Source organism: Uloborus diversus, chromosome 2 (assembly GCF_026930045.1).
Source record: "Uloborus diversus isolate 005 chromosome 2, Udiv.v.3.1, whole genome shotgun sequence".
NCBI classification, from domain to species: Eukaryota; Metazoa; Arthropoda; class Arachnida; order Araneae; family Uloboridae; genus Uloborus; species Uloborus diversus.
The window spans coordinates 15,667,121-15,692,925 of record NC_072732.1 but is presented as its reverse complement, the minus strand read 5'-3'; the positions used below and the strand labels follow the sequence as shown (position 1 = coordinate 15,692,925).

General features: G+C 34.1%; 1 protein-coding gene across 2 annotated transcripts in view; it reads right to left on the bottom strand.

The window, feature by feature from the left end:
• LOC129217749 (beta-1,4-N-acetylgalactosaminyltransferase bre-4-like) overlaps positions 1-25,805 on the bottom strand; it is a 471,087-nt gene that overhangs the window by 99,728 nt on the left and 345,554 nt on the right. For both annotated transcript variants that reach the window (XM_054852088.1, XM_054852089.1), the window contains one exon: positions 18,472-18,713. In XM_054852088.1, the coding sequence (XP_054708063.1) occupies positions 18,472-18,713 (242 nt within the window). The remainder of the gene's footprint in view (positions 1-18,471; positions 18,714-25,805) is intronic.

The window sequence follows — 25,805 nt, the reverse complement described above, 5'->3', positions numbered from 1 at the left end:
AACATTAAAACTTAATTTTAAAAAAATCAAAAACCAAAAAGTACCGGAAGTTTTATGTCACAAAAGTCTTCGTACACTTTGAAAAAATGTCAAAAAATTAGTAACTAAACTAACTTTTTACAAAATTATTATTTAGTAGAATATCATGCAGTATCAACAACAGGTTTTAAACGTCTGGGAATAGGTTTCATTGTTTTTTCTTTCTTTTTTTATGCAATTTCTGAATAAGTGTTCAGCCGCACTTCGAGTCTTACTGTTTCTAGTTCGCTTTTCGTTTCAATGGTGTATTTTCGTAATCTAGCCACCATATGTTTCCAAATATGTTCCATTAAGTTTAAATCTAGCGATTGAGGAGATATTTCTAAGTTTAAGGACAATTTTTGAGGCACCAAACGCAAACGTGTACTTCTTATCGTTATTTTGATTAAAAAACAAAGTTGTTTTTGATTGCCAAATTTTGGGCTAATAGTTTAAAATTGTTTTTTGAAATATTTAAGTGAACAGCATGCTTTATTATTTCATCAAAGACACCTTCACCGTCCTGATTAACTGATCCAGCTAAGTTCTTAAGATTAAATTCCTCATTTTTTTTCTATTGACAATTATACAACAATTTAACCCAAAATATTAAATTTATTTTCATTCATAAGTAAGACGTTGTTCCAAAACGTTTTGAGCTTATTTATCATTGATTTTACGACGGAAAGCATAAGTTTACTGTTTTTCACACGAACAAGAACATTTCTGCTGGAAGAGGTCGCCTTTTAACCAACTAATCAGAGAACTTGGCGAGCAAATTTAGGTGAAAATTAAATGTAAAATGTTTCATTCAATTCTGCAGAAACTTTTTCAGCGCTTAAATGTGTATTTTTCACATTTTTTTTAACTGTAAACCTCCGATCGCATTTTTTCTCTGTCTCATCGTTTTTTGACCAATTTCAAAAATAAAATTTGCAATATTTTGAAAAAAAAAAAGAAAAAACTACTGGGTTTTATTCAGAATGGCATAGGAATGGTGTGAAAAAAAATTGAACTTCATATTCGAATTCAGTTTTGCGTTATTTTGGTTTTACTACAAAATTTCAACGTGTACGAACACTTTTGGGAGCCACTGTATATATATTATTTTAAATCAAATCAAAAATGTAAATTAATTTCATTATATTTTGAAAAACATTTCCAGAGATCATCAACCCCCGGTGCCATTCTGAAAATGGGAATTGTATTTTTAACAGCGCAATCTCAGGAAAGAGTTTCAATCCTTTTCCTCTGATAGAAATTATTTTCCCTATCGAAATTCCCTATCGAGCAAAAACAACTTCAACAGAAGAGCAAATAACGAAAAAAGTAAAAATATTTATCCAGCATCCAGGTCATAATTACAGAGAGCGTTAAGTGATGCGGGTTTAGCGTTCGGAAACATAATTACATCAACTGATTAACATCGCGAAGCTGCGGGTGCACTGATTCTCAAACAATGTATTATTTATCGCGTCCATTATACGTTTAACGATTCAGATCAGGAATTTCCAAAATCATTTGTTTAAATGCAGTGAGCATTATAAGTTGTGTTGTCCTGTTAATTATCTCTCCTTTTCATAAAGCATTTAGAATCCTAAATTTTATTGATTTTTCGGCTTTTTAACTCAGTGCGATTAAAGTTTTTTACACATATATACATAACTTGGAGTACCCGCACGGCAATGCCCGTTGTAAGAATTTAATCTCTTGAATAAATAAAAATCCCATCCTTTCTCACCTTCTTCTAATGCAAAATTACCGTTTTTCTTTAACTAAAATGCGTACACACCTTTTCCAAAAAAAACCTATACAAATTTCTTTGGAACTTTAAACGTTAAAATACCCGTATTGCCAATACAGCAAAGCGAAAAAGAAAATCAATTGACATGCGCGCAACTAATTTAATCTAAAATAATAATAGTAAAACATCCAACTAATTTAATCTAAAATAATAATAGTAAAACAACAATGAGAAAATGTATGAAAAGCTATCGTTTGAGAAAAAGAAGAAAAAAAAATATCGTGGGACGTTCAAAAATTCAATGAAAAATAATAGTTTAAAAAACTAAAAAACAACGCTTTAGTAGCAAAATGAACTAAAAAGTTAAAAATAAGCTTTGGAGGACAAGTATATAAAGTAACTGACCAAACACTTAATTTTACTGTAATAGAAAAAAAGCGTAGAGGGCTGCCTATTTACATTTTTGAATGGATAATACGTGGAAGAAATTTAAGACAACTGATAAGAAGCCCCCCACGCTTTTTCTATTACAGTAAAATTAAGTGTTTGGTCAATTACCTTATATACTTGTTATCCAAAGATTATTTTAAACTTTTTAGTTCATTTTGCTACAAAAGCGTGTTTTTTTTAGTTTTTTAATTTCAAATAAAATTTAGGTACTAAATATTGCTAACACTCGTAACTTTTAAATGAAATCTTTGTGTGTGTGTTCGATTTTTGTAATGGAATGTATTTTAGTATTCTATTGCATTATTTGCATCAGACATTTCGAATGCTTTCTGGTAAATTCATGTACTAACATTGTTACACTTCGCAGCTCTAATTTGTACGTTGTAAATAATAAGCCACTGGTTATTTGTCCAAAGGAAAGTTGGACCCACAAACATACAAGTTAAGCTAATAAAAGCGTGTTAATTAAAATAAACTAATAACTATCGTTAATAAATTAATTTGATTATAGAGTATTGCATTGTCATCGGGTCTGAGGTTGCATTCCAAATTTTAAAAGAATCGGATTCCAAAAAGTGGGCGAAAATTGAGTTGCAAGATTATAAATTTAATTTTGGTGTAGACGGGATTAGAACGCACGCCTAATGATTCCCGGAGGTGGACGTCAGCAAAGACCCGTGCCACGAACGTAGACCACTCGGCCACGAACGCTCATAAAGTGGTGGAATGTACTAACAGTAATAAGCCACTAGCTCTTAGTCCAAAGGAGAGTTAGTCACAAACATACAAGTGAAGCTAATAAAAGCGTGTTAAAAAAGAAAAATCGTACTTTCATTTGGTTAAAATGCGCAATAAACAAATTAAAAACCCGTAGTGGACCCACGTGAACACGCGTCACTGAATACCGAACAAGACGTCTCAGAATGAAATTCCTAAGCCTGATTATTTTGCCGTAATGCAATGTAGTTTCGGATCGAGTTGAGCCTTGAAAATTGGCTTAATTAGAATTGCTTATATCTGCTGTTCTAATTAATTGCGAGAAATTGAATAAACATCTTCTTGTTCAGAAGAAACTCCTTTCTAAAAACATATAATATTAGGGGGTGAGGGATCTTTCAACATCCCAACTAGGCGAAATATGTGACATTTTAACTTACAAAAATTATTATTAAAAAAAAAAAAAAACTAATTCGAAATTTAGAATTCAAACTTCGAGGTGCAGTGCCGAAGTCGAATTTTGTGCCAAGCTTTCAGGGCTGTAGGTGCTATAGACCTTCCTAGTCATCGGGTACAAAGAAAGAAACAAACAAAGAAAGTAACCTTTCTTTGTTTCTTTCTTTCAAGGTAACCAAACATCGTCACCTTTCTACGAGGGTTGCAATTGATATTTCTGGCCTTGGCAGCATTAGGTGTCGTCATTCGAACGCAGACGGTTCCGAACGAAAATTTGCTATTTTAAACCTAAAACTCCTTAGAACAGTTTGCCATTTTTATTGCAATTTGTTGCTTACAGTTAACTGAAAATTTCATCTCAGACAAAAAATGGAATGAATCGTGAACATTTTCGGGCGATTAATTTTCATAACTTTTGACGAGGATTAACAAGACAAGAGTGCATAGGTGTCTTTACTCATTTATACAGTGGTAAAGCACCATCTTACAGCACTGCAAAAACGTGCCCCTCCACTGTGGAGATAAAAGTAACCGATGTGACGGGCCCTAAAATTTCTGTGCACTCCACTGCATAGTAGGGTCATTCTACAAAAAAAAAAAAAAAAAAAAAAAAAAAAAAAAAAAAAAAAAAAACGCGCTTTTTTAGGTTCAGGGTGGTTAGTTTCAAAAATATTTATTTTTAAGCACTTTTTTATGAGATTTAGAAAAATATAACAAATTTTGAAAATGATCAATACAACTTAATGATGTTATAAAAAATTTTAAATGTTTTTTTCACTGAACGGAGACATACTTGTATGCCTCCGTTACATGTCCCAACACATTTATTCCCATGTACTTTTTCATTTCTTTACCTCAATACAAAAACATATAACAGATTTAATAGTGAAATTTAAATCATTTGATGTTTTTTTAATAGGTTAAAAGAATTATGTTGTAAAATAAAAAAAAATCTATAGCATTCATAATCTTTTAATCACTGTCACAGTATTTCTTATATCCTCCGTTCAGGATTTAATTAAGTAATAGAATTTCCTATAGGTGGCAGTACTTGCAGCTCATTACAGAGGTGTTTAGAATCACAAATTAGCCCTTTTCACCTCTGGGTCTTCATAGTGACGCTAAAGAACTTAGTGTGAAAGAATTTCAGCATTATTCTCTTTGAAGTCAAATAGGTCCTTAACTTTGTGTATCCTCCGTTTTTGAGTTGAAAAGGAAAGAATTGTTTGTCTATGAAAAATTTTTTTACTTTCTTCTATATCTAATGTATAGAAGAAAGTATTGGATTCGTGCAAATTTTCGAATTTCGACGGATTCGAACGTTTTGAGGTGTGCTGAGTCCATTTCGACTATTTTTGGAAAATGTCTGTCTGTCTGTGTGTGTGTGTGTGTGTATGTGTGTGTGTGTCACGTCTGTGTGTGACCAGTTTTTTGTGGCCGCTCTACAGCAAAAACTACCGCATGAAATTGAACGAAATTTGGTACACATATGTGCCCCTATGTGAACTTGTGCCCATTGGTTTTTGGCGCGAATTCCTCCAAGGGGGGTTGGAGCAATGGGACGTTTTTTGAGTTACACGTGCTTGCTATTCCTCAGGAAGTAACTGGCGGAATCAAACAAAATTTGGTCCACATGTTGCCCCTAACAGGAGCAGATGTTGATTCAATTTTGGTGTCAGTAGCTCAAACGGGGGTTGAGTTATAGAACGTTTTTTGTCGTCAATTGTGACTGCTGTATCTCAAGAAATAACGAACGGAATCAAACAAAAATTTTTTGACAAGTAGCCCTTAGTGGGTATAAGAGCTTATTTTATTTTGGTGTCAACAGCTAAAAAGGGGGTAGCGCAATCGCCCGTTCTTTTTTTCCATTGTGAGTGCCTTATCTCAAGAAGTAATGCTACGTTCTGGTTGAAATTTGGAATATATGTGAATCCATATGTAAACAGGCTTTGGTTCAATTTTGGCGCCAATCGCGCCAAGAGGTGCTGATTTATTTTCATTATCATTATTTTTTAGCGAATAAAAATAGCTTTATTAATGCAACAATGAGAATGATAAATCGTAATAGATTATCGTCTGCTTATTTCTCGTGATTTTAATTGTATGGAAATGATCGGAAATATTATCTCAATGATTTAAAATTTTTAACTGTTGCCATCTTATGTTTGTTAACAAATAAAATATTCGTAATTAATTCAAGCAAGGCTTTTAAAATAACTTTCAATTTTCGCTCTTTGCTTTTTAATCAATAATTCAAATATTGGGATGGTCGTCAAGTTTTTGCATGTGTAATTTTGTTTTTGTTGGGAATATTGCTTCCTCGTCAAGCATGGGGAGGGATCAGAAAAAAAAAGAAAAATATAGAAGAAAGTTTTGTGATGGCTACAACATACTAGTTTATAGTTAAAATTGAATCACTTTCTTAACAGTAACATGCTGCGTTTACCCTAAATGAACACAATGATCATAGCAAAACATAAGTATTTGTATCCTCCGTTTCTGTATCCTTCGTTACAGTATAGATGTAATGGAGGATATACAATCAGAAATGGAGCATACAACTTTCTTTAAAAATCCATTTTAAGAAAGATGTGTACATTTTAATCAGTTCAAATCGTGTTCCTCATACAAGATGCAATGTTTATTTAAATGAAAAGTTTAAAAATAACATTTAAATAAATATTTACTATCTGTTACCTTCCGTTCACATCCAAAATTTTAACTACAAAAGAAAGTTACAAAATAACCAATAAAGAATGTGACTAACTGTGTGAGAGTAAAAAGGTGCCTAAAAGGTACCTTCCAACTTCAAAAACCTACGTTTTTACTTTCTTCTATATCTAATATATAGAAGAAAGTATTGGATTCGTGCAAATTTTCGAATTTCGAATTTTGACGGATTTGAACGTTTTGAGGTGTGATGAGTCCATTTCGACTATTTTTGGAAAATGTCTGTCTGTCTGTCTGTGTGTATGTGTGTGTATGTCACGTCTGTGTGTGACCAGTTTTTTGTGGGCGCTCTACAGCAAAAACTACCGCATAATATCGAACGAAATTTGATACACATATGCGCCCCTATGTGAACTTGTGCCCATTGGTTTTTTGCGCGAATTCCTCCAACGGGGGTGGAGCAATGGGACGTTTTTTGAGTTACGCGTGTTTGCTATTCCTCAGGAAGTAACTGGCAGAATCAAACAAAATTTGGTCCATATGTTGCCATTAACAGGAACAGGTGCTGATTCAATTTTAGTGTCAATAACTCTAACGGGGGTTGAGATATAGAACGTTTTTTGTCGTCAATTGTGACTGCTGTATCTCAAGAAATAATGAACGGAATGAAAGAAATATTTATCGGCAAGTAGCCCTTAGTGGGTATAAGAGCTGATTTTTTTTGGTGTCAACAGCTAAAAAGTGGGTAGCGCAATCGCTCGTTCTTTTTTTCCATTGTGAGTTCCCTATCTCAAGAAGTAATGCTACGTTCTGGTTGAAATTTGGAATATATGTGAATCCATATGTAAACAGGCTTTAGTTCAATTTTGACGCCAATCGCTCCAAGCGTTGTTGATTTTTTTATTTTTTTCGATCAAAAATAGCTTTATTAATGCAACAATAAGAAAGATAAATCGCAATAGATTGTCGTCTGCGTATTTCTCGTGATTTTAATTGTATGGAAATGATCGATAATATTATCTCAATGGTTTAAAATTTTTAACTATTGCCATCTTATGTTTGTTAACAAATAAAATATTTGTAATTAATTCAAGCAAGACTTTAAAAATAACTTTCAATTTTCGCTCTCTGCTTTGCTTTTGCAATAATTCAGACATTGGGATGGTCGTCAAGTTTTTGCATGTGTCATTTTGTTTTTGTTGGGAATATTGCTTCCTCGTCAAGCATGGGGAGGGATCAGAAAAAAAAAGAAAAATATAGAAGAAAGTTTCGTGATGGCCGCAACATATTAGTTTGTATAGTTTGTATAATGACCAAGTAGTAGATACAACTTCAGAAAGAACAGTCGACAACTATGCGGTATGGGAATAAAAGTAGCCGCTGCACTCATTGGTAACTTAGTATATCATAGTTGTGTTGTAGGTATAACATAATAAATCATGGCTGACATTTTTTCTCTGTGCAGATAAAAGTAACCGATAAAGTAGAGCATAGTAGGAGACATAAATTTACAGAGTACAGTAGTCGATACAACTTTATTAAGAAGTTAACAACCACGCGCTATGGGGATAAAAGTAACCGATGCATTCATATAGGTAAATTAGTACATCGTAGTAGTGGACAATGGCAAGCTTGATAAAGCATGACTGACAATATTGTTCTGTAAATAGTGATTATTTTTGTGATTAATTTGTCGTAATCTAGCTAAATTTGGCGTTTATTAAATTATCTTTCATCTAAAATTATTGTAGTAACGTAACCTGTAAATAGTTTCTTGTAATGAATATACAGCCCCCGTACGTTCGGCTGAAGTATACGGTCCCCTCATTTCTGAATGATAAAATTTGAATGGAAAGAAATGAGATAGAGGTAGAACCATCTACGATTTTCTGGAATATTTGAGAGCTCTTTTCGATGTCTATAAATAGCCGTGCAGCATGATAAAAAGTCAGTCTCGATTGAGAACTTGTACTGAGAGTGTATTAGCTCTGTTTATTGCGAGGCATTTCGCTGTGTTGTTTTTCGTATTTGGATGTAAATTACGTGTGTAACCGTTTAGTTTACGGTGTCGATTGATATTTGCTTAATTGCTGATGAATAATTTAGCAGTTGTTAACGATCTTTCCTGTACATAGTGTAAATAAATCTCCTGTGTTTTTCTCAAAAACTGTGTCGTCATTTCAAGAAAGTTGGATGCTGCACCGGAACCTTTAACAATATTTTCTGTATGGTAGTAAAAGTAACCGATGTCCTCATTGACTTCATGGAGCAAAAGCATAGTTGATAACTGCTGTATGGAGATGAAAGTAACCGATGCATTTATTGATAACTTAGTAATGCTTATCAGTAGATACAAATTTATAGAGCATAGTTGACAACGATGCTCTGTAGAGATACAATGCTGGTAAAAAAAATTGCATCACCCTCGCATTTTCACAACAATAGGATTATGTAAAAAGTTTTGGTCTACCGATTAATGATGAATGTATGTGAAATTCTGCAAAATTTATGAAATAAACATTTAACAGCAGGAATCGGATAATTGTTTACGTAGATCGGTGCTGTTTCCGGGCCAAGGCAAATTGCTGTCCCCATGCTCATTTTTCCTTTTCTGAACCTGCGTGTGAGTTTAGAGAAAAAAATTACTTAATCCCATGTCAATTTAAGTCTAATAGTCCAAGAGCTAGCAACGTCGAAAAAACAAGAATTTTAGGAAAGCTGGTTCTTTAATATATCTTTCCCGAAGACGTTTCGAACAGCGTGCGGGTTGTCTGGCGGCCGGTAAACGTTGTGTTTTTTAGTGCGCATCACATCTTTAGAAGTAAAAATATGGATTTTGAAATCATTTTAGTAAGAATCTTTTCTTTTTCAGTGAATTCTAAACACTTTTCGAAACACGAATTTAATATTGCCAGACAATTTTGTTGTTGCGAATATCGTGCCAGATTCAATTTTTTACGAAAAAAAAAATTAAAAAAAAAAAAACTATTTTAGTATTTCTGTCATTTTAACATTATTTTACCTACATATGAATAAGTACAAAATTAATTTGACAGACATGAATTCGGTTGCGTACTCGACAGACAGACCGATTTATTGCTGTAGAGTAGCGCAGCATTATGCCTCTGAATATGAGAAAAATGAAACATTATTATTTAAATTCGTGCCAAAATGATATAAAATAGCTGGATATATATTTTGTTTAATAACAGGAGAAATATGTCACTTATAAGTATCAAAATTAGAATATTTACAGATTATATTTAAATCATAAAAATCCAATTGTAACTAAATTACATTATTTTTGTAAAAGATACAGGAAAAAGAACTTTAATTTAGAGCCAAAGTTCTCACTACTTATAAATATTATACTTAAAAAATTAGAATCCATTTTTAACTAAAATAGGTATGTTCATTCTATAATTTTATCGCAAAAAAGTGATGTATCTCCGTAGTCGTCATCGCCGTCACTGCTCTCATCATAATCATTGTAATCATCGTCATCTTGCGTAGAGTTTTCGTTGGATAATACTTCACTTTCAATAACGATGTCAGCAACTGATGATGGAAACTGCTCCCCAGCAAACCAGAGAAAATCGTATTTATCATCATTGATGACCCAACCGGAAGTTAACGGCGATAAAGATGACGGATTTTTTAAATTAGCGTTTCTCCAAATTTTTGTCACATACCGCACTCGCAATAAATGCTGATATAATTCAGCTTTGCATGGGGGTAAGCTCGATGCATCAAAATTTCGAATTTTTTTTTCAAAGTTATCACTACATTTTTTCGATTCATAAGTTTTTGAAAACAGATAAAAGCGAACATCGTTAACATTTGAAGGATTAGTCACCCCATACATGTGACATATAAAGTTTTCTAACCTGTCAAATGTGCGTTCTAGTACACGCTCATCGTCTGTTGTAATCTCTTGACATGCCAACTGGTACTCAACAGATTTCTCTAGCAACTTGAAGGGCCTTAGTTTACCTTTCCGGAAAAAAGCTGGGGTGTAATCACATCCTGTTATTGCGTGGAAACATGGTAGAGCTTTTGATAAGGAAATACCAAGAGCTTGATATAACTCATTGACGTTTATTAGACGTTCATGGTTTCCTACTCCCCATTGAATCCAAAGCTTTAAAGGTGCATTCAGATGATCCATATTGCCTAGAAATATAATAAGAATATCAGAGTCTGAGCAACGTACAAGAACTTGAGAGTCAAAATTTATCAGGCAAATATGGTATATGATACGAGTATCAGCTTCTTCGTGTTCTTCACATGATAATGATTCTTCAACGATTCTAATAACTTGATTATTTACAACCTGATGCGAGTAACACTTATCAAAACTCAGGTAAATAGTTTTATTCCCAATAAAAGGAAACATGTCATCATTTGCCCAATGATCAATAAAAAACCTTACAAGAGCTTCCTTGAACTGCGAGTTTCTGAGTTCACCAGCAAAATGATGAATCCGAATTTGACTAGGTTTGATGAAAACTGTACTGGTTAATTCACTGCGACGTAAACGCTCACAATCTTTTATGGAAGGTTTGAAGTACTGATCAAAAACAATGTCAATGCGAGATGATTTAAACTGTGAAATCATTTTGAGGAATTTTTTCGATATGCCATCGAAAGTTTGTGGTATTTCTTTCATAAGGTGTAACATGAAGAATCCGTCCAAAATACTGATATCAAAACATAACAATTGCTGATTGACACTGCTAACTTTCTTTTCGAATACTTTGACTAATTGTGCGTTATCCGTTTTACAAATACTACCATCGGCATGGCACATTGATGTTGGTACTGGTGTTAGTGGAAATCCTAATACTTTTTCAATATCAACCTTGTTGTTCATAGATATCCCCAACATTCTACCGAATAGATCTCTTTGCATTCTTAGCTCAACAATTTTGTTACCAAGAGTTAGTTTTTCTTCTTTGGAGCACAAGCAAAATTAAGCACTTGATTTTTTTTTATTGGTTTGTCAAATCTCTCCTGATCTTCAGCGCATTCATTTATAAACTGCTTTCGCAAATCGTCACCCTTTTTTTCAATATTCAGCAAAAAGTCAGCTGTATTTTCAGGAGCGGGTTTCGCAGTAGCAATATTGTACAAACTATTTTTGTCCAAATTTTGATCAAATGGATTGTTATTTTTCTGAAAGATTTCTATAAAATCGGTGATTTGTTTGTTGTAAATTTTGATTCTATTAGGTTGTAAATCGGCAGACACGTCTTGTAATTGCCTCAATCCACAAACATCGAGAACGTGAGAAATTAAAGCAGCTCTAATGCTGTGACTCTTTGACCAGCGCTGACGGACAGCTATGGAATTGGTAAAATGTGCAATACCGCTAAGACGTCTAGCCGCTTCGGCATTTATAGTCTGCTCCAGTGTAAGGTCAATTGGTATCCTTGAGAATGGTTTGTCGGTTCTTTTTATTCCAAAACATCCGTTTGTGAAATCATCTTTGAGTCCTGGATGTGTTTCATCAACATTATTCAAACTGTCTAAATATTTAACACACCATCGAGCATAATTCGGTTGATTTACAATGAAAAACAAATTTGTTATTTTTGGAATTACATACTTAAACATTTCGAAATCACCCATTCGTATACTTCTTGATAGGGTAATGTAATAGTTTACATGCTGGATGTAAATCATATAGAATTGAGCAGTTTTCCCATGTTTACCTTGTCTTGTTTCTGCTACGAATTTTTCATAAGCAGATATTAGTCTCGATAATACATTATTTGATAATTCTATCGTCGTAGATGTACAAGTAACTTTAACCTCCTGGTAATGTAAGAGATGGTCAGAAACTTGCTCTTTCATAAAATAGTATTCCATTTTGTCCATCTTTAAAAATGTATCAAAATGCAACATTTGCAAGCCAAGAGCCATCAACGGATGCAGACGTTTGCAACGATTAAAATGCTTTCCTTCAACTATCCCATTTACTGAGCCAGGAGCAATAATATGGCTCTCAATCATCATATGCGATAGACCACATTCATTAATAAAAACGCCTATAGCTTTGAAGAAAGCCATCATTAAATGGAATGAGCCAAGATGGATGAAGATATTATCAAATTGGGGCTTTGATGTTGATTGAATTTTATATGCTATTTTAGCTATTGCCAGATCATAAGTAACTTGCACGTACCTTTGATTACATTCTTCTCCAACGATTTGGGCCTGTTCCAGTGTATGTTTAACCACCGCTGCATTTGTTGGTGAAAAATTAATAGGCGTAAGATACGATACTTTTTGTTTGGGGCTAGTATCTTCAATGATTTTACAATTAAAACCAGTCCACATTGGAGTATTTGGCACATGAAAGACGTGTGAAAGTAAGTATAGCATATCTATTGTTTCTATCAAAGGTAAGTTTACGGGCCGAGTTAATGCATTGTCTTCAACTGGTGTTAAATGTTCTAATATCTGCAATCGATTTCCATACGAAGGGAGTTCAGGAATTTCTTCGTTAAACGTCCGTCTTCTTTTTGCTGGTGGTGGTGACATATCAAAACTACTATCTATATTGCTTGGGTTTAATTCTACATCGTAATCATCACTTACAATTTGGTAGATGATCCCTACGGTGTCATGCAGTGTATCTTTTCCACTTAACGTGTCAACGTATCTATCGAAATTATCGAATGCTACACCTGTGCATAATGACGGACTTCGAATGATGTCAGGAGGACAAATTTCAGAACGTGTTACGGATGAGATCGTAGCTTCAATTTCTAATTCTTCCAACGTATTGTAGTTGCAACAATGTCCAAGTCTATTCAAAATATTTATCATCTTTCGACTACTCGTAAGACTTTTGACAGTCATACCCAGAGTTATATGTTTTGATGGTTTCACAGTACCGTTGAGCCAATGAGTTGCTCAATCTATGACAATTAACTCCATCTCTGCGACGAATATCTTTACCTCCAATCAATGCTTTAAAGAAACGATCTAATTTTTCAGGAATTGTGCATTCACCATTTATCAAATCCTTTGTTTTCATTGCAGCAGGTAATTTTGTTTTCTCCATTTTCAAAATTGTAGTTCTTAGAATCGAAGCAACTTTATCGATGAGATCATTTTCTTCGAGCATCATAAAGTCTTCTTCTTCTAATAAGTTACTATCAGTATGCATAATAATCTTTTTTTTGTATTTTGTTATAATCTTTATTTGCTTGAACTGTTTTAATATTTTTTCTTCAAGCTGATGATTTTTCATCATATTTATTTCTGATTCAGGATGAAGTACTAATTCCTGTTGTAATTCATAATTATAAGTGTCACAAAGAGAATTTAATAGCAAATAACTTTTTTTTTAATTATGTCTTCCTGAATTATTGACACAATTTTATCGAAAACAGTGTTGTGAATATCTCTTACGCAATGCCAAGAGGTTCGTGTAGTATCAGTAATTATTCTTTTGTAATGATTGAAATATTCCAATTCACATGAATGATGATAGAATATTGGACCATTTGAGGTTTTCAGATAACTAATTTTTTGTATCAACTCTTGATTTTGGCATTTTTCAACCCACTGCGTTACTTTTTCAAGCATCTTGACATCATTGGAAGAATGTAAATTTTGTTGCTTACCTTTGACTTGTTTTCGATCCTTTTCACAGAAAAAACAGACTCTTTCATTACTAAGACTTGAACAGGCATCACTACATGACAAAGTCTCTCTTGCATCTACTGGATTATTCGGTAATGTTGAAGAAGAACTTGATCTGCCAGGAAGAGTATTGATGAATCATAATTATCATCAGATATATTCCGATACTTCGCCATCAAGGATGCAAAGGATTTGTAACATCGTGTGTGGTATCCATCAGAAGTATTTAGTTGTTGGGGTAACTTTATATTACTATATTTCAAGTTGAATGTAACACGAACACTCAAAACTTCTTCACATTTTTTCAATTTTCCTTCGTCAAATACTATTATTTTTTCATTTATTCCATTGCAAAATAAACATTTCATTTTATTTGCCATTATTCTGTCATAATTTTCACGATAATTTTGAATACATTTTTAAAAGTAATATTTAAGAATAATCATATTGATGAGAAAATTTACAGTAACATTTTTCGTCAAAGACGCGTAAGAAAAACAAAGTTTACATACCAGCAAAACATTTCCACTGTTCTATCTAATTTCTGTTTTCGCTGATATTACAAAGAAAATAAGAAAAAGCAGACGATATTTAAGTTAAATAACGCAAAGATACATAAACATTTCAGACGATAGTTTAATTAAATAAAACAAAGAAGTATAAGCATTTCAGACTATTATCGTATGCAATGTTCTTTTTTCTTTGCATTATTTAATTTAAATATCGTTTGTAATGTTTTATAAATTCGGAACTCCAGCGCTCGAATACGCTACCTTGCGGTGATTTATAAAACTGCGAATGCAACTAAAACATTGCCACGTTGCGCTCCATGTGTATCTGTTGACGTAAACGCGGTCAGTTTGTTCTGAGTAACGCATTCAACATGTCTAAGAACGCCTTCAACAACAGAAATTAATTCGTCCCTTAATAGTATTCTCGAGCTTCTCAAAATAATGTTAGTTTTCCTTATTTCTTTCAAAAAAGTATTAAATGGTGGAAGCGTAAACAAGAAAACTCTGGATTAACAAAATTGGATAACGTTATACCAGGTAAAATTTTTTATTGTTTTGTATGAATTTGTAAGAATATGAGTTTTTTTTAATCTTAAGTTAATTTAACTAATCATATTTTACAGCAGCATTTAGTTGGAATGGACAGTATGCAAAATATTTTCTTGAATTTATTATCGTAGAACAAAATGAAAAATGTTTAACCGAGAAAGAATTTACTTTATTCCTTTTATTCTCAGCTGAAAGGTTTCGCCAAATTTGTTTAGGGTTATAGTTTTGGAATTGTGCGATCAAAGTAGCCTTGGCGAGATTTCGCGTTTTTAGTTAAACCATTTTTAATTTTTATCATGAGTGGAATAAAATGATAGTAAGATTACAGAATTCGATAAGTAAAAAGAAATAATGGTCAATCAACTGAAAAGAAAACTACCACCATATATAAACTGTGAGTGCACATTTTATTTATTTTGTTCTGAGTGAATTTGAATAAATATCAGTTTTTCAATTCGATGAAAAAAAAAACGAACTTAGCAACATTGACTGGACACTTTTCCTTAACCTAATTCCACATAAGTGATTTAAATAACCTTTGTTACTACAGTATCCTACTGAAATAGACAGTATGCAAATAAATTTTCTTGAAAATATTTATCGCAGAACAGATTGAAAAATCCAGAAAGAACGTTAAGAATTTGAACAATAAAAAATAAAAGTTCGCCAAAAATCTTTTTATAGGGTTATGGTTTTCAAATTGTGTGAAAGAATAATGTATCTTGACAAGATTTCGCATATCAGGTAAATCATTTTCATGACGAATGAATTAAATGCATGATTTTTTTAGATATACAATCATATAGTCATAGAAATAAATTATCTAGTGTTAAACGTTACTCTTGACAGTCTGCCACGTATGTGCACTATGTGACAAAAATGTCAACAAATGCCGGAAATGTCACGAAACTGAACTTAATATGTACTAATGTATAGAAAAAACGGTACAAAATGAAAATGCCGTTCGAAGCGAACCAAAAATTTATGAATTCCGAATTCAACATCGTGAAAATGGCTGCTTCAGAACAACTTGCTGTGTGTTCTGCATTAATTGTTTACTTTCGTAATACTTTTTGGTTTCTAATCTCTTTCTATATGGGTCAGAATAACCAAAAGACTTTGAAAAATCTTTTCAAATGAATAAAGCGAAAAAATCATACATAACAACAAAAATCACAACACTTTTAGCATTTTCTTCGTTACCACATGCGTTTGTTTTAGTTTTTAATTCCGCCATTAGACAGTGACTGCAGTGCCCCCTATAGTTCGTTGGAGTTGCGAATATTAAATGTTCAAATGTAAAACACGGCAGACGAGGAAGGGAAAAAAGGAGTCAGAAAAGAGTCTTCAAAAGATCTTGAGCAAGCAATTCACTATTATAGACCTTTACAAAAATATATATATATATATATATATATATATATATATATATATGTATATATATATATATATATATATATATATATATATATATATATATATATATATATATATATATATATATATATATATATATATATATATATATATATATGTATGTATTTTAAAAAAAATAAAAAAGCTTTAACTGAAGATTTAAATTACAATTTTGTAATTTTTATCTCAGCTCTATGATTGCGCCACCACAATCGTTATTACCTTCCTGTTTCAGTAAGTGATCAACAAGAATTACATCACAGTGCGCAAATTGAAAATGGATGTGGTTCTCTGCGCGGCACGCTCGCAAAATGGAAAATACTTAACTTTTTACATAAATTTTAACAAAAAATAGGCAACATGTGTGTGAATTCAACAAGCAATTCTTAATTTTAAAGCGAGGTGACTAATTTGACCTAAAACTTGGGCACCACGCTAGGAATACTTCTTTCGTTTGGTCTCAGCTTATCGGTCTGTCTGTCGAGTACGCAACCGAATTCATGTCTGTCAAATTAATTTTGTACTTATTCATATGTAGGTAAAATAATATTAAAATGACAGACATACTAAAATAGTTTTTTTTTAATTATTTTTTTCGTAAAAAATATCATCTGGCATGATATTGGCAACAGCAAAAATGTCTGGCAATATTAAATTCGTGTTTCGAAAAGTGTTTAGAATTCCCTGAAAAAGAAAAGATTCTTACTAAAATGATTTCAAAATCCATATTTTTACCTCTAAAGATGTGATGCGCAGTAATAAACGCAGCGTTTAACGGCCGCCAGACAGCATGCACGCTGTTCGATACGTCACAGGGAAAAATATATAGAGAAATCAGCTTTCCTAAAATTCTATCTCGAAAACGTTGCTAGCTCTTAGACTATAATGATAGGACAAAGGTTTTTAAATTGTTACTTACCAGTTTTTCCCTATGGCACGGAGCAGAATCATCCTGGAAAATGACGTCTGGAACTGAAGTAAAGTGATCCCGGATAGTAGGAAGCAATTTCTCCTCCAAAATGCCAATATACACCTGCGCGTTTACTGTTCCTTGCACAAAGTGAAACCCACCAACTCCTTGATCAGAAATACATCCCCAAATCTTCTGGGATACGGGATGCTTGACTGTGTGTTGAATGCAGTCGGGATGATATTCGTCTCCTTTGCGGCGCGGGTGATGCAATTTTTTAACACGCTTTTATTAGCTTCACCTGTATGTATGTATGTATGTATGTATCTTGTAACGGAATCTTGCAACTCAAATTTCGGCCACTTCCTGCGATCGGATTCTTTTGAAACTTGGCACGCGACCTCAGACCCGATGACAATGCAATATTCTATAATCAATTTTATTAATTAACTCTTTTAATTGTTAGTTTCCTCCAATTTTAATCAATATTTTGGCATAAATCCAGCAATGTGAAAAAGGAAAAATTAAAAAAAAAAACATTAAAAATGCTCGCAAAAATTATTTAAAAATATCTACAAAAACCTTTAGTTTTTCTGCATCAGACAAAATTTGTTCCAATGTTCCAAGGTAATTAGAACATGAAATATAATTGTTTTTAACTAATTTCATGCCAAAATTTAGGTGAGTCTTCAATTGGAAATTCATTGCTGATCAGACCATTGTTGAACAAAACTTTTATTCAAATGCCTCTCAAATTTTCAAAGTAATATAAATATGATTTCCGCAAACATACATCGATGACTCACAGTAGCTTCCCATCGGGGTGCCCTTGTCTTAACTTTAAGATATTACCTCGCACTCGGTTTATAAATAATTTCGTCGCCTGATAATTCTCCAACATAAGACTAAAAAACAGAAAAATAATATAATAGTTCAAAAAACTAAAAAAAACACGCTTTCGTAGCAAAATGAAATAAAAAGTGAAAAATAATCTTTGGATGAAAGTAGTTGACCCATCCCTTAATTTTAATGTAATACAAAAAAGCTGGGGGGCTTCTTATCAGTTGTCTTGAATTTCTTCCATTTGTTGTCCAAGCAAAAATGTAAATAGACAGCACCCCACGCTTTTTTGTATAACATTAAAACTAAGTGATTGGTCAACTACTTTCATCCAAAGATTATTTTTCACTTTTTAGTTCATTTTGCTACGAAAGCGTGTTTTTTTTTAGTTTTTTGAACTATTATATTATTTTACCACCACTGTAATTGTAACCGATGCATTCTTTGATAACTTAGTAGAGTAGAGTAGTAGATATATCTTAAGAAAATAACTAACAGCACTGCTCTTATGGCTATAAAAGTATTTTACTCACCTGCTCGACCACATATATTCTGTACTCGACCAGCTGTCTCTGTAGGAGGGGGTGCAGGGTGTAGAGGAGAGTCCACAGGTGCTCTAGGCGGTCCCTATAAGGGATGATGATGGCCACTCTGTGGCGCGGGGCGCACGCTTTGGGCGTCCAAGAGCCCCTGCCGCGCATGTAGGAGCTTCGCAGCAGCAGTGCCTCAACCTCCGACTGGTTGTGGGAGGCCGGACTGGTGAAGAGTCGACCCACTGAAAGAGAGGTTTTCAAAATGAGGCACTTGATTGCAAGCAAAGAAATATCTTGCACATTTCTTTCTTCACATCTAGTCTAGGGTGTATGGGATTCGCGTGATATATGTATATCCTCTAAAGATATACAGGGTGTCCAGAAAAGGACTCCCTGATTTCGAAATTAAATATCTACAAAACAAAGGCCGATATTGGAATAAAATAAACGGTATGTTTATTGTGAAACCCATAAAAATCATGTAAGTAAACTTGGAAATTAGTAACAAACATTGCCAAGAGGGGGCGCTGCACGCTGTAATTGCAATACAAGTCCTCATAAATAGTGCTGCGAAGAGGTTGGACGATAATTTCTAGCGAAAATGTAAGTGTCTCTGAGAGGCAAAACTACTGCTGAAGCGCCTTACCCCTTCGCAGCACTATTTATGGGGATTTCCATTGCAATAACAGCGTGCAGCGCCCCCTATTAGCAATTTTTTAAACTAATTTCCAAGTTTCTGTACGTGATTTTTATGGGTTTCACAAGAAATATGCCGTTTGTTTTATTCCAATATCGGCCTTTGTTTTCGAGACATTTAATTTTGAAATCAGGGAGTCCTTTCCTGGACACCCTGTATCTTCTGTAGATAAGTTCTAACCAGGTGCGTGCACAGAAGATTTGGGGTCCGTAAGAAATGACTTTTACAGGCCCCCCTCCTTATTGTTTACTCGTACGTCTCTACATATATTTCACCCCTCATTTAAAAAAAGCTCGGACCTCCGTCAGCTCAGCCTAACAGGTGTCCGTTGTCCCTCTCCCCTGTGCATGCCCCTGGTTCTAACATAATCTAGTTACAGAGGTCGGATGACTTATTTTCTCAATCCACGGGGTATTTCTTCCTGAAAACTTTGTGGCGTAGTATAGCCCTCAAGGGCTTTTGCCCCATTAAAATTTAATCAACCAACCAACCTAAAAACTTTGAGACTGGTTTATAATAAGGAAGTGGGCGTATACACGCATTATTTTCAACCCAAAATTAGTTATAGTGACATGATTGTTGTCTATAGTTCCCTTGAACAAGTCACAAGAGTCATAAACATCGCCAAAACACCATCCATGTCGTAGCGCAGCTGAATTCTGAATCATGTTCTGCGGAGTGTTGGAGATTTGGAGATGTTTTGCAGGAAAACATGTGCGAGAACATGGCACAGAATGCTACTGTGTTAAGACATGGATGGTGTTCTGCCCATGGTAATGACTGTTAAGACTTCAAGGTTACTTGGGGATAACAAAAATTCCACCATAATTAACAAAAAGTTGAAAATAAAGGACAAAGTTAAGGAACACTCTGTATAATAAAGTTTAGGGATATTATTTCTAAAACCCATAACGAAAGTCCCTACACATACGTACATGCATACATTCATAAAAGAACTGAACTAGAAAGTGTGAGGAAGATGGCAAATGATTGTCGGAGGTCTCACTGAGTGTAATCTCTACTTAGTATAAAATGAAGTCCCCAAAAAGCGTCTGTGTGTTTGAACTCGCAAAACTCGAGAACTACCCGGCCGATTGCGCTGAAATTTTCACAGTTTGTTCCATTAAGTCCTGAAAGGGTTTGCAGACCAGTTCGAATACAATTCGACGAATAATTCTTTTTTTATTCCAATTTACGTCCAATTTACACATAAATTTTCAAATATGGGGGTGAAAAATGACTTGCATATATTAATATTACATATCGTTAGAAAAGGTAGAATTTTCCGCGTTCTACGCAATTTGTTTCAATGCTCTAACTTTATTACGGCGGGAATTATTTGCGTTTTTAACTCGAATTTTTTTCAGGCTTAGCTAAAATTTAGTCACTACTTTCTTCATTAAAAAAATCAATTAAAAGTGAAGGAATTGACCCACAGCTTTCTTTTTGACGCCATTGGAAAAAGCGACCTTTTTTTACTCCAGATCTAACTCGACCTATGGTCGAAAAAATAAGCTTTTATCTCGAAAGGAAAAAAAGTTACAAGCCTTTTTAAATCAAGTTTAAGAAATCTCGATTCCATTCAAATTGTGAACCATTTTCTTTCGCATTTTAATTGCTTAAACTTATTTTATTTTGTGTTTCCATGGTTACGCATTTTAAATCCATCTTTCTGGATTTAATTTCTTAAAAGTATTTTAATATCTGTCGTCATTGTTTGGAAGGGAAATCATGATGTTTTTTTTTATTTATTTTTTTCGCCTGATTGTTGAATATACGTCACTTGACACAATTTTTATTTTCAAGGTGCACCGGGCAAAGCCGGGCAACGCAACTAGTATAAAACTATTTAGAAGCCTGACACTATCACAAAATGATTCTTTTGTAAAGTTTGTTAAATACTATAACAGCACTTATTTTTGCAAGGCTATCGCAATTACAAAAAACTTAAACCTTGGGAATCATTTTTTTTTTCCAAGCTTCGGTTCTGTTCTTAAAATATCGCGCAATTTGTAGCTCCTAAAATCTCCAATATCTTAACATTCGTGAAAACTACTTTTACAGTAACTATTTATACTGAATATGAGACATCAAAATTGCTGCTTAAAAAGAGGGTACCGATTTATGTCACCAAAAAACACAATAACAAACACATATCGCAAAATATTTGTCAAGTCTGAAATATTGAAACATATACAGGAGAAATGATCCTGGGAAGGGTAAGAAAAATTTAGATTTCGGAGGCTCTTATTTCACTCAGTAAAGATATTTAAGACAAAAAAACTTATTTTTGGATATCCAAATATTTGCTCATGAGGCCCGAGTCTCACGGATAAATCCAAGCCGTTCACACGCATACAGTCGAACCTCCATATATCGAACTTCCACATATCGAAATTTTCTATACATCGAAATCACAGCAAATTTCTATGTTCATTACATAGAAAAATTGTTTCTATATATCGAAAAAATCTCTATATATCGCGAAATTTTTTTCGAGACATTCGTAGATTTTTTTTCCACTTCAGACTGTTTGTCTCATGAAAAATGAAAATTAGGGGAGAAAATTATGTTCACTAAAGGTTGCTACGAAACTCATAAGGAATCTGGGGTTGAGGGCTGTATAGATAGGTCGTTGCTCCGTTCTGGACTTCTTAAATTCCCTCAAGTTTATTTTAAATCTAAGTTGTAACCAGTAACACTGTAAAATCAGTTTCAAGTTATCCCTTTTGTCTGTTGATTATCATTCCTAGTTTTTTTAGCTGCAGTAAAAATCATTCAAGTGAAGTAGATTGATTTTTTACTTTTCTCTCGATTACACTATCAAAACGAAACCCCCTTCATGTTGCGAATCAAGTTAATTGCAGAAGAAAGAAGATGTATGAAGGCGAAAAAGTGTAATTTCTGTTAATTTTTTATTTTTCAACTTTCATTTAATCCGATACTCGTATCAATTAGAAATTGGGTTTTGTACCCGAAAATTAGCTTTAATTTTAGTGTAGGAGATTTGTACGATAAAATAAGATCGTTTCTATGTATCAAAATTTCTACATATCGAATTTTTTTCCGGAAATATTCTACTTCGATATATGGAGATCCGACTGTACATACAAACATGAAAATATATGAAAATATACATAAAAGAAATATTTTTAATATCATTAGATAATGTTAAATCATTCATTCGGCGCTTTACAGAACGCCCTCCATATCCATTCTGTTGTACAACCAGTATGTTGCTAGTCAGTTATTAATAACCACAAGCCTCTCTGCCTATTAATTTGTGTATTCTTTTCCACCATGTTTATTTCTAGCGCTCTCTATGTAACTGGATCTCCTTTGTGCCATCGAATCCTGCCCCGAGCTTTTAGCAGCAAGGCCGGCAGTCTACAATTTCAGGAGCGCTGCAACAGATGTTTCTTCTCACAAAAGAACCCATTCTTTCCAGCGCCTCGGAACGAAAAAGAACGCGATGAAGTCGTCTGCTTCTTCTCTGTTTGATTGTGATCGCTTGCTTCTGATAGCGTGCGCGTTTTCATCGATCTGTAACGCTTGGAATTCGCTATAAAACATCAAAAATGAACCCGCCTCTCGTGGGAAAGCTATCACGTGGGTTTATTGAAAACTAGTGATACCCGCACGGCTTTGCCCGTAATAGAAAAATCAAAATGTCTTTTGGTTCGCCTGTATATTTACAAATAATGTATGGTGAATTTTCTCGCCAGTTGGCTTGTACCCATCTTACGGTTCCACGTTATGATAATTTCGTATCTCGCCAATTGGCTTGTGCCCATGTTACGGTTCCACGTTATGATAATTTCGTAATTTACTCGTCCATCTTCTGATACTTTTTTTTCTTAACACTCGGTCGGGCGCAACTGATCTATTAGGCACACCTCGAATTCTTTAGTTAGCCACGCCCCTCAATAGCTCATGGAAAAATGTATATTCATTTTCTCAAATAAACTTATGTTACATTCGAAAATCATGAAAAACTGTTTTATTTCTCTTCTTTGGAGTTTGTAGTTGACAATTTTTTCGTAAGAAAATGTGAACATGCATCAGTAGATCAGTAGATCAAAGATCAGTAGATCAAAGTGTGCTTCCCAGACTCAATGTGCCCGATCGTGTTCTACAACATATTGCGCCCGACGGAGTGTTAAAATTGGAATAGAAAAAGAACCACATCGAATTTTCGAAAAATCGCTTCGAGGTGCACACCCCCATGCTACATACTAACTTTGTGCCAAATTTCATGAAAACCGGCCGAACGGTTTAGGCGCTATGCGCGTCACAGACATCCTACAGACATCCAGACATCCTCCGGACAGAGAGACTTTCTGCTTTATTATTAGTAAAGAAGATAACATAGCTGTGCATGTTTGACACAGCGGTTTGGGTGAAAGTACTTCAAGCCGAAATATCGCAAGCAAAGAATGCAATGCCACAAGAACCGTTGAGAGCAAAAGTGGTGGAAATCAAAAAATCAAAATTTTGATTCTTTGAATGGTTTAGGTAGAGCCGCTATATAGATAGGCCGACGCATCAGATTAAGTTTAGCAATTTTGGATCGGATTTTTCATTGCTGCACTGCTCGGGTTACCACAGCAAAGTTTCGGATTTCGCCAAATTTGCAGAAAATAATATTTTATTTTACAAACAATTCACGTGCCGCTTATAATTGCCTACAGTGAACAATCACCAACGAGATAACTCGCCAGAAAAGACAACCATTCAAACACGCGCTCCGATCCAAAAAGGCTGATCTTAAGCTGATGCGTCGGCTCGTATATATACGGGCCTTAGGTTTAGGGTCTGTATATGAATGACGTCACACATTTCGTCATCATGTTTGACTCTTCTCCTTTGTCACAAAGTGTCACACTTCACAAAACGCCCCCCCCCCCCCGATATTGTTTTTAATCTTATTTTTACTGGCGCTGTGTATCAGCTTCTGGCCATTTGCAGATATAGTGCATTCCCATCCATTCTTTTACGTGGCACCACTATCGACAGCTAACCATTACACGAGACGTTAAATCCCGGTTATCACAAATTTGCCTTTTTGGCCTTTCTGTTTTAAGATTTCGTGTTGCTTGTTTATATTTAGGCTCAGCTAGAGTTCCAATAAATTAATGAATGCGATTAGAATACTTTCACATCGATTTCGTGATATATTATATGAAACTACGGATATGAATAACTGATAATCTTTGTAATGTAAAGAGAAAAATGACACTTATTTATTGGTTCGGAAATATTTATTTAACATAAACGTAAAACACGTTGTGTACTTCAAAAATGATTGGAATAAGAGAATAGATATTTGTCTTTTGCGGATATTTTACGTTAGCCGTAAACAGCTTAATATTATACATTTTTATTTAGATTGAGGGTTCGTCTTTGTATTTAAAAATTTGGCCCTGAAAATGGCCTTTGTTTGATAGAAATCCATTAATAATTAAGACGCAAAACTCAATCTGTACCGATGCCTAAAAACTAAATCAGAGAAAGCTTTGTGATTTCTAAGTTTTACCTGTTGCTATCTCATATTTATTAACAAACTTAAAATGTTTGTAATCAATTTTAGCAAGATTTTTCAAATCAGCTAAGTCCGCGCGCAAGCGCAGTTGAAATGGCAAATTTGTGATAACCGGGATTTAACGTCGAGTAACCATTACTACTTAAAAAATTTGACGCCCAGTTTCCCACCAGATGGAGGCACCTGGGCTCACGGGATTTGAAATTGCACTTGGCATTTAATTAAGATGAGAGTGAGCAAAACTAAAAATGATTTTAATGGAACCGTTAACATGCCGCATATTCATGCGAAATTGACGCTGACGCTTTTACGCATCCTGAAAATCCGTCGACTTAAGCTGGATTTGAACCTGTAACTTCAGAGGTCAACACCAAACCTTATAGACCGCCCTGTCGGCTAGCAAAATGTTATTTTATTTTTATTTCTCATTTAATGTATTCTCCGTCATTTCCAAATTTATATATAATCCTCATACACATATAATAGCCAATGATCGAGTAACCCGTGATTTTCAACAATGAAATTCGCGCCACGGCAAGATAATTTTATGATATGTTTTAGTAATGTTTGACATTCAGGGAGCGGCTTTATTGTCACAAGGCTGAACTCAATCCGGTAACTTAACTACTTCACTGGTAAGACTGTGTCATTTCAGGGGAATGAAGAAACGAAAAAATGATCAACAATGAGCGCTACCTACTGGAGTTTAGGGTTAATCCACTGGAGTTAGGGCTACAATTTCAACCATCACATTATCACTAAACAGGCAATGACTTCCTTCGAATGTAGAAGCGATTTTCACCCGTCATACCTTGACGGGCGACTTTCTAGTTATATACATAGAGTAGAACCTCCCTTGAGGGACACCTCCGAATAAGGGACACCTCTATTTAAGGGACATTTTTCTAGTCCCAGTCCCTTTGAATAGGGACTTCCTCGTATTTGCCTTTAAATAAGGGACACTCTATTTAAGGGACATTCATAGAAAATACAAAATTACAAAAAATTATGTACAAGTGCATAAGAAAGAGTGAAATTACTGGAATTCAAGTTTCACATTTCCTTTAAAAATTGATTGAGGAGAGTTGAACATTA